We start from the raw sequence: 10,102 nt of genomic DNA, 5'->3' as shown, positions 1-10,102 counted from the left end.
TTTTTATTTTTATATAACCGAGCACTTTTTCGTTTGTTTTTTAGTTCCGAAAAATTCGAGAATCGTCATTTGATTTTTCCTCAATTGATGCTTTTGCTCCAGAAAATCCATACAATGTTAAAGGGACGCTTCTTTAAAATAACTCTTTATATAAAATTATGAGTAATACTACAACAAAAACTCCAAAAACTCCAAAAACATTTTCAAACTTTGTGTATATTTTCATTAAAATTTTTCACTCACTAACTAACCTTTATGCAGTTTTTTTTGCCGATGAAATGTTAGTTACTGCAAGTCTAAAGATGCTAGGACTTACAACGCTGAGCATACATATGTACGTTGTATGAAGAAAATGAGCAAAACCTTCAGCAAAAAAAAAAATAAAATAAAAATCAACGGTAAGTCTCAGCACTTTTAAAATAGCGCTTAATTTTGAAGTAAAACATAAACATTTTTCATTTGGATTAGAAAAAAAAATCAAAAATTTTTACCATTTTCCTTAATAAGATTTTATGAAGCTTCTGTGGAATGCTCATATCGTTGTCTTGATATACCTCCATACATAGAAATTCATTCTCACACAATTTTTTTCATATGCATTTACAAATTGTAAGCTATCGATAGCTTTTGGACATTTTTGGATATTGTAACCATTATGAATAATTTTGTTTTAATTAGTAATTTTCAATTCTCACATAAAAATTTATGAGTACCGATAAATTCTTTATGATTCAATGACGGGCTCCAAATCGATTTATTCATAAAAAAAACTAGAAACAATAAACGTTTGTAATTTCAGTGTTGGTCAGCTGGCACTTCTTGTTTTTCATTATAAATTTATATAAATGCGTTATTTGAAAAAATATTTGAATCGATCTTGGGAGAATTGGAAATATTACGATTTCTTTCTGGATCGATTACTTTTATATCGATTCCAATCAATCCGAAAATCGATTTTTTTATTTCGATCTGGTATCTTTAGTATAATAATATGCTGGTTTGAAGTGTTTTTGTTCATTTTATTTCCGATGGTAGTGCATTTTCTTGCATATAAAAAATTTTCTCATTTGGAAAAAAGGCCTGACTCCGTTAGCAAATAAATTGATGAAAAACCAACGGGATTATTTATTTAATAACTTTAAACTAGCACATTATTATACTAATGGAATGAGCTAGGTAACTGCATACCAAAAAATTTTCTAAAAATTCGATTAAAAAAATTTGGAAATTGCGCTGAAAATTCGGAGAATTTTTCCAAATTTTACACAAAGTTTTAATTTATACTTAAATGGTTTCTATTAAAGAATGGACTATATATTTTTTAAATAAAATTTTTTTTTATATAAAACACTATGAATATTGAAAAAAAAATCTCAACCGTTTTCGAGTGGGTGTATTTACACCGTAGAAAACAGGAACACGCACGTAATAATGGGCCTTATGCATAAAAAGTGAGCTTGAGCTCAGACTAAATTTTTGCACTGAAAGGGTGAGCTCAAGCTCAAGAATTTGTACTGAAAAACGAGTCGGAGCTTAAGCTCACTTTTTATGCATGAGGCCCAATGCTTTACCAGAAACTTACACTTCACCCGGCGGTCCTTTGTTACCACTACCCTGCCGAGTCTCAGATATACTTTGCCGCTTTACCAAGTAAGGTACGTAGAATGGAGAGCTCGGAGTAGTTCAGAGCTTTCGGGCTCTACTCAGTGCCGTTTTCTCAAGTAACTTTAAAGCTCACTTTATATTTAAAGGTTACGTTAAAATTTATAATTGTGTCTACAGTAAAGGATTTTATTATCCGTTTTAAATTTTTTTTACAACCAAGAAACGTACATACGTCATAAACCGATAGTTGAAATGTTTAACTTTAGACAAAGCTTTACTTTTAATCCAACCTGTAAATATAAAGTGAGCTTTAAACTTAAAGGTTATTTCAGAAAGCGGCCGTTAATAGACAACGTTGGTCATGATGTTAATTTGGTAGTAAAAGCTGAAAGGAAACTTGTATTATCTCGTTAGGTGCTTACAAATTTTCCCAGTGGGAAATATTTAATTTAGGCAGCACAACGTCTGGCGGCTCTCCTAGTCAAAAGGTGGGCTGTAGATAACAAACAAGCAAATACATATGTACATATGTATGTACGTACACATATCGTCGTACATCTTAACCTTCCGTCGGTTTATTGCACCTTGCACATAGGCGACATCTTAATATAAATAATTTAGTACAGACTTTTTAATAGTGATTAGAAATAAAATAATAATTATCGCTTTATAAAAATACATAAAATAAAAATAATAGACATTTCAAACGAATAGGCTTAAAAATCTTTTGTTGATAACTGAATATATTGACATACCGAGGCCATTCATATGCAAGATCGATCGAGAAGAGAACGGCCTTTGGGTACATGCACATGTCGGATTCTGCACTCGTTTGTACATACATATGCTTGCATATACATATATGCACAGAAGAAATGACGTCCAGCGCAATGGCAACAAAACCAATACCACCTGTCTTATCAACAATTGGCCTTTCTCACACTTGGAAATGTCAAATTTCGATTATCTATGTACGTATGTATGTACTATATCACTGCCAGCTAAGCATCCGATGCAACATTTTTTTGCAGCTATATAAGGCAATGGCCACGCAGGATGAAAGCATAGTTCAGCGCAAAGCAGCGTATTCCAAACAAGTCAAAGTATTTGTGTAATTTTATTCTTATTTTCAATTGAATTAAACTTACATTTTAAAGTAAAAAATGTTCAACTTAAACGGTAAAAATGTTGTCTACATTGGTGGATTCAGCGGCGTCGGTTACCAAGTTTGCCGCTTGCTGATGAAGAAGAACATCAGCGTAAGTTGTAGAGTAAATAGCATAAAATTGATAGTTTTTAAATTAAAGTCCTTACGCAGCACCTAATTATGATGGGCCGCATGGAGAATATGGAGATGATGCGGAAATTGCAAGCCGAAAACAGTTCCGTCGAGGTAATGTTCATCCATATGGACCTAATGGATCGCTCCAGCATGCAGCAGGCTATTAAGCAAATGATTGGCGTTATTAAGCACATCGATGTTTTGATTAACGGTGCTGGTGCGTTGGCCGACAAGGACATGGAGACCACGATGGGTGTTAATTTGGTAATGAAAAAAGGCAATTTTATTTCGATTTTTTTTTTTTTCAAATATGTACTAAATTTTTGTTTTCATTAAAACTTGATTTCAGACGGGCATGATGCAAATGGTGATGTTAAGTATGCCGTATATGGATAAATCGCAAATGGGCCACGGTGGTATTGTGATGAATATCGCCTCCGTCTATGGATTGGAACCTGCACCTGCCTTCCCAGTATATGCCGCTGCCAAGCATGGCGTCATTGGTTTTACGCGCTCAATGGCTGTGAGTATTTAATTTTACTAACATTTTAAATTAAATTATTTCAATCACACTGAATTTATCTACTCATCCATCCTTCGCAGGATCCACTTCACTACCAACACACTGGTGTGGCCTTTATGGTCGTTTGTCCTGGTCTCACCACCAGTGAAATGATGATGAATTTACGTGAGAAATCAATGATGGGTCAACAGTCATACGTTGGTGAGATGATCGAAGCGATGAACCAGGCTAAACACCAATCGCCCGAAGAGTGTGCGATGAATATGGTCAAAGCGATGGAGATGATGAAGAATGGTGCTGTTTATTTGTGCAACATGGGTCAATTGAAGGAGGTGATGCCAACCAACTACTGGCAAATGTAAATTTGTACTGTAGAAAAAAAAAATTGGACAGTCAGTTAATGGCGATCTGAAAAGGCTGCAAGCAAAACGAAAATAAAAAAAAAAAAATAAAAAAATGGAAGCAAATAAAAATTTTTAGAAATCAGTTAATACTTTATGCAAAGCAAAAATATGTTTTCATTGCAATAGGGTTTTTCGATTTGAGCGGGACCTATTTATGACGGTTATCATACATGCGTTGTTGATTTTTACCTAGACTTTCGTTTTTGTGTGTGTTTTAAATGCGACAGTATCAAGGTAGGTTTGTGCTTCGGGGTTTGCTTCTAATTAGTAAGGTTTGTTTATTGAAGAGAAGGTGGGCCGAAAATCGAGCGTTGAATTTCGCAGCTTTTTTAACTTTGATACGAGTAGAGATACAATTGGTTTCAGCAAGGAATGAAACCGAAACCCAAACCGAAACCGTAGCCGATTAAAACCGTTTCGTTTTTCAAAACCGAAACCGAAACCGTAACCGTTATCTTGACCTGAAAAGGAACGATACCGAAACCATTTCAATCACAGGTTTCAATCGGTTTCCAGAAATTTACAAAAATCTATATATATAAAAAGAAGTTACATTTCCTTGGTAATCTTATAACTCAAGAACCGCCGAACCGATTCCCACGGTTTTGCATTCGTTGGAAAGGGCTTTGTTTGCAAAGTTTGTAGCAAAGAAAATTTTTAAAAAATAACTAGGGTCTCGAGATATAGACCAAAACGTGGACCTGGGTAACCTTGGGTGTATTTGTTCAATATGGGTATCAAATGAAAGCCGTTCATGAATGCTTTAAGATTGAGCACTTTTCATATAGCTGGGTGACTAGGGTCTAGAGATATGGACCAAAACGTGGACCGGGTAACCTTGGGTGTATTTGTTCAATATGGGTATCAAATGAAAGCTGTTCATGAATGCTTTAAGATTGAGCACTTTTCATATAGCTGGGTGACTAGGGTCTCGAGATACAGATAAAAACGTGGAACCGGGTAACCTTAGGATGTATTTGTTTAATATGGGTATCAAATTAAAGCTGTTCATGAATGCTTTAAGATTGAGCACTTTTCATATAGCTGGGTGACTAGGGTCTCGAGATACAGACCAAAACGTGGACCCGGGTAAACTTAGGCTGTATTTGTTTAATATGGGCATAAAATGAACGCTGTTATGTCAAAAATATGCGGAAGCAAATAAAAAAAAATTAAAAAATTCATGAATACCGTTTTTGTGAAAAATAAAATTGTGTAATGCGGACAGTTCTTTAATATTCTTTAATATAAAAATAAGTAGGGTTTTCCTTCCTTTTGCATTCGTTGGAGGTTTATAGCTAAGGAAATTCAGGAAAAATTTCAATAGAAAAGTATATGGTGTGTGAGTATCCCTCACGAAAATAAGTATGTTTCATTTAAAGTAGATGGTGCCGGTGCGTGAAACATTGTTTAACAGCTATTCATTGTACTTTGCTCAGTAAATTTCATGTGACACTAGCGAATACCCGGCGTGCTTCGCTGCGCCTTAAAAGTAATTTTGTTTTGTTACTCCCTCTCACAACATTTGAAAATATTAGTTAATATTGCTGTACATATTTGTATAGTAGGGAGATTTTTTCAAATTATATAAATATACGTTATTTGAATATTGAATCAATACACGTTTGAGGAAAGGGTGCGATAGTAGACTCCAGTTATAAGATTATAAATTAAATTTCCAAGAGAAAGTCGGTTCTTTACATATTTTCTAATTACCTTCGAAAATATATATAAAAAAAAAATAAACAATGCTTCATAGATCGATTTTTTTTAAATCTAACTTCATAAAGTTCTTTAAAAATATTTTGTAAATGAGGCCATAAGAGCTTAGGGGGAGAGTTACAACACAAAAATACATTTAAGGCGCAGCGAAGCACGCCGGGTAATTGCTAGTAATAAATAAAATTTTCTTTGAAATAAATGATTTATTTAACCAAAATCAGCAACATTTTGCTAAAATTCTTGTTAAGTAGTAAATAAGTATGGCAAGGTAACTTTTCGCAAAAATCTGCTGATGACTTTGTTGTTGTGAATCGATAATCGATTAATTATATTTAAGTAGTTTCTTTCCCGTACGCAATGCGAGATCCCGCGTGTGCCCAAAATAGCCCAGAAATCATGCCTGTACTCAACAAAATGGGTAATAGAGAGCGAAAATTCGAGCGTATTCGATCGTAAGTGTATTCTTCTTCCTGCCCGAAACAGCCCGAAATTTTCTCCGAGTAAAAATGGATAAAGTGTCAAAGTGCATATCAGCTGTATTGTGTTGTTGTTGTTGTTGTTGTTGTAGCGGCTACAACAACCCCGCCCAGATCGGTTGGTATCTCAGTCGTTGTCGTCAAGTTCCACTAACGGCAACCCTAGGAAGCGTGCAGCTTCTGTGGGATTTGTCCACAGGGACAAGGCCGTTAGGGTTGTCGGGTTTTCCGGGCATGCGAAGAGATGCTGTATTGTGTTTACATGTTGCCTGCATTTACTTGGTGCTTTTAAGGAAAAGTGATGTATTTTCAATCTATGTACTTAAAATCAAATTTGTGAAACCAAAATTCAATTTCCAAGTGTTTGCATTTAATACCATGTTCTGACCGACAACCAAAACATTTTTCCTTCATTTTCTTTTCATTTACAATCTTTAACTTTCATTCTTATTTTGCTTTGGCCAGGCAATTAACAATAAATCCGATATGGCGTATTAAAGATGATAAAATATGACTTCCACTTCTATAAATAATCGAAAAAAACTAGTGAAGACACCGATTGGAATGAGTGGAAAGTGAGTTTTCAAGTAGTTTTCAGCGAAAACTGGTTTTCGTTTAACAGATTTTATATGGACGAAAACACAAGTTTTAAGTCGAAAACACAAGTTTTAGGTCGAAAACCAGTTTTAGCAACGAAAACATGTTTCCGATGTCGGTCAGAACGTGGTATAAGTGACAAAAACAAGAACAACGTCAATCAGCTGTTTCTCGACTTGTGGGCACGAAATGTGGGTTTTTGCGTTTCCGTACTTCTGAACTTTGTTCCATTTTTGAAAGAAAATGTTTCTCTTATTCTCTAATTACCAAATCCGGTCCGGATTGTTAGGGAAAGAACCTAGTGTTGATATTATCAGTGAACTGTAATTTTCGATTTTCTTTCCTCAACGTTTAAGACATTGTGATTTAAATAATATCAACAAAATTTCTGTGAAAAACCGAAAGCGGAACGAAACCGAAACCAAAACCGAAATAAATTTTGAAGAACGGAACCAAAACCGAAACCGAAACACTTGGCAAAACCGAAACCGAAACCGGAACGTTATTTTGAATCGGTTTCATTCCTTGGGTTTCAGTGAGTAAAATTTTGTAAGAAAGTAAGAGGGTTTTAGTTGGAAAATATTTCGAAAATTTTGCAAAAAGAAAAAATGTGAAAATTTCCAAGCCTAAGTAATTTAAAGATGCAAAATATTACCTCAACTCCCCTCACCTCACTTAAACTCACAGTCCTGAAAATTGAGAAGTGGTCCCAAAGACCCAAAATAGTCACGAAAATCCCAAAAGTCAAGAAGCAGTCCCAAAGGCCAAAAAGATGTAGCGCTGCAAATACCGAGTTAGTCTTAAAATTCACGAAATGGTGCCCAATAATCCGCTATAGTCCCGAAAATCCCAAGTTAGTCCACCGGTGGAGAGACCTCACATTCGGACACGCGAATGTCGTAGAAACCCTGCCGGAAAATGTACAACAATTAGATTATACCACTCATCTACACTGTTGAGACAACGAATTTTTCACAAGAAACCCAGTGAGGAACGAATGGAAAGTTACCAAAGACCGAGACCCAAGGTCAACGGCTATATTTATATACAGATGGTTCCAAGCTAAACAAAAGAGTGTGCAGTGGAATTCACTCTGAACTCGCACTAATCCTCAGTTTTCACTAACCTAAGCGCCATAATGAAGGCCGCTCGGTTGCTCATAACCTCTAACCCTCCAGAACAGCTTATCACTATATATTCTGACCGCTAAGATGCTATTAAATCTTAAAAATCGAGCTCGCAAAAAGAGGGAATATAATAATATCAGAAGTCGATTCTGCTCAAGACGCGGTGGTTAAATTTTTAGGAAGGGAACTAGCCTAATTGTTTTCGCCAGTGGTATCACAACGTTTTATAAGATCGCGTCACGTAATTTTCCCACGAAAAATATGCCGTAGTTTTAATAGTTTCTCCGCCGAGCTCGAAACAGATTGAATTGTGAACGTGAAAGCCGCCGTAGAAATCGTTTTGCATTTGGAATGAGCCTTTCGATTTAACATAGCACGAATTTCTCTCCACTCGTTGCACTCGAGAGGTTAAGGAGTGCTTTTGTGCCACTCTCTTCAATAGACCTGATTCAACAAATTGGCGAAGAATGGTTCGATTGGTTACTGGAACTACGATTTCCTTCAGGTTAAGCGACTAATATCAATCAAAGTAAAGCGTGGAAAGCGAAAGAAAAACTGGTGCGACGAGGAACGTCACGCTACTGTAGAGAAAAAGTATTCGGGCGCAACGCGAGCTACAGGGAGCTAAAGACGTAAGTGAGACTTGACGCTGTAAATTAGGACCGAATGGAAAAACGCTTGAAAATTATACTAGAAAGTGTGGCGACTTACGGAACGTTTCAATACCAGGAGGAACTCCTGTAAGGACAAGGATCTAAGGATCTAGTGATTGAGGTCCAAAACATACATCAATTAAGGTGAGAGCACTGAAAGCAGTTAAGAAGATGAACCCGAACCCCAGTCCAAGGTGACGGAATCTATGTCCTAAGCCTACCATTGACGAATTGATTGGGCCTTATCAGTGGGACTTTAGAACTGTTAAATTCACCATAGACCTGATATTCACCATACCTCAAATCTTAAATACAAAGACTCGCGAAAAGAGGATTAACACACACTATCTATTTGTCGATAGCACGAAAAGAAATTCCCTCTATGCAGCGATATCTGAATTTGATATCCCTTCGAACCTATCACGGCTATGAAGATGATGTGGAGCATTGCCATCCTTCCCCAGAATTGAAAATGATGAAGAAAGATAGTTAAAAAATTAGAAAGTACTATGGATGTGACTAAAATCTCTTCAGCTGCACATCGTCAATCTATACCAGGTCCCTAAATATTATGGTGTTGCGGTAAATATAGAAGCATAGGTTTACATCGGTTCACTTTGCACACTGCCCGATGATAGAAAATGAAAATATAAATAAATAAATAAATATAAATAAAAATAAATTTTTTCTAGTATATACATACAGTACATATGTATATATATCACGCCAAAGAATGCGATTCAGATTTCGAAGATTTTGCTAGTTTCGGCAGAGTTTCAATGAATCAGTTGTTTGGACGTGACGAAACATCGGAACGATTTTAAGGACATGTAGAGATATGTAGGTGATAGATATTATACATATTCCTTCTCGGTGGTGCAACGAATAAGCGACACTGTGGGCCAAATATAGTAAAACTGCATTTTTAGTTTTTCACTCTGACGCGTCATAACGTCAGGATTTTTTTTTTTCAAAGGACTTTGAAATTTTAAAGATATCATTAATTCAAAAGTTATTTAAAAAAATCCGTGCAATGTAGGAACCAAATGAGAGACAAAATTCTGTAGAACAAAAAGGACGAATAGGTATTGAAAATGCGCTTTTAATAAATTTTATCTTTTTAAGTTGATAACGTTTGTATTGTAAATTTTCAAGGATATTTAAGGACAAAATTTGTAAAGGACATTTTTCATACCCATTCTTCCTTATGCACCAAAATATGTATTCTTTAATAATTCTACAGAATTTTTTCTTTTATATGATACCCTTATCTGTTATCCTACATTGCACCGAATTTTTTAAATAATTTTTTGGAAATAATCATATTTTTTAAATTTCAAAGTCCTTTAATAAAAATCCTCACGTCAAAGAGAAAAAGTAAGTACGCAGTTTTACTCTAATTTAACCGTAGTTTCGGGAATATATTCATTTTTGTGTGTGTAAAATCTACTGTCGCACTGTGTAACAGGAAGCAGGAATTCCACTTCAGTCGCGCGTAGCATCCATACACAACTTTTTTTTTTGATTATTCGGCTACTGATATCAGCCTGAGATTCAGTGCCTAAATTAAGAGTTCCGACCTTAATAAAGAATTTATGGATTTTGAAAATAAATTTTGCTCTTAAGACACATAAAGAAAAATTCTTAAAGAATTTAACTAGGTGGCGTTGCAAAGTATGCTGGATGTTCGCCAGCTTTGCTATAAAAGTAGAC

At 35.3% G+C, this 10,102-nt stretch overlaps 1 protein-coding gene across 1 annotated transcript; it reads left to right on the top strand.

The window, feature by feature from the left end:
- Nucleotides 1-2,656: 2,656 nt before the first annotated feature.
- LOC118747327 (fat body protein 2) lies at nt 2,657-3,855 on the top strand. The gene is made up of 4 exons (XM_036481367.1): nt 2,657-2,864; nt 2,924-3,151; nt 3,237-3,410; nt 3,491-3,855. Exons 1-4 carry the CDS (start codon nt 2,769-2,771, stop codon nt 3,770-3,772), a joined length of 780 nt encoding a protein of 259 aa, XP_036337260.1. The 5' UTR covers nt 2,657-2,768; the 3' UTR covers nt 3,773-3,855.
- The last annotated feature ends 6,247 nt before the right edge of the window (nt 3,856-10,102 follow it).

The sequence above is a fragment of the Rhagoletis pomonella genome, unplaced genomic scaffold (genome assembly GCF_013731165.1).
Source record: "Rhagoletis pomonella isolate Grant_MI unplaced genomic scaffold, Rhpom_1.0 Rhpom_scaffold_00011, whole genome shotgun sequence".
NCBI classification, from domain to species: domain Eukaryota; kingdom Metazoa; phylum Arthropoda; class Insecta; order Diptera; family Tephritidae; genus Rhagoletis; species Rhagoletis pomonella.
The sequence above is the reverse complement of the archived record's forward strand: the minus strand, read 5'-3'. Positions and strand labels throughout refer to the sequence as shown.

Bases quoted from the DNA above. Each gene is read 5' to 3' on its own strand.
- LOC118747327 (XM_036481367.1), top strand. From the start codon at position 2,769: ATGTTCAACTTAAACGGTAAAAATGTTGTCTACATTGGTGGATTCAGC. The intron at 3,152-3,236 runs GTAATGAAAAAA...ACTTGATTTCAG, and splicing joins CCACGATGGGTGTTAATTTG to ACGGGCATGATGCAAATGGT. The intron at 3,411-3,490 runs GTGAGTATTTAA...CATCCTTCGCAG, and splicing joins GTTTTACGCGCTCAATGGCT to GATCCACTTCACTACCAACA.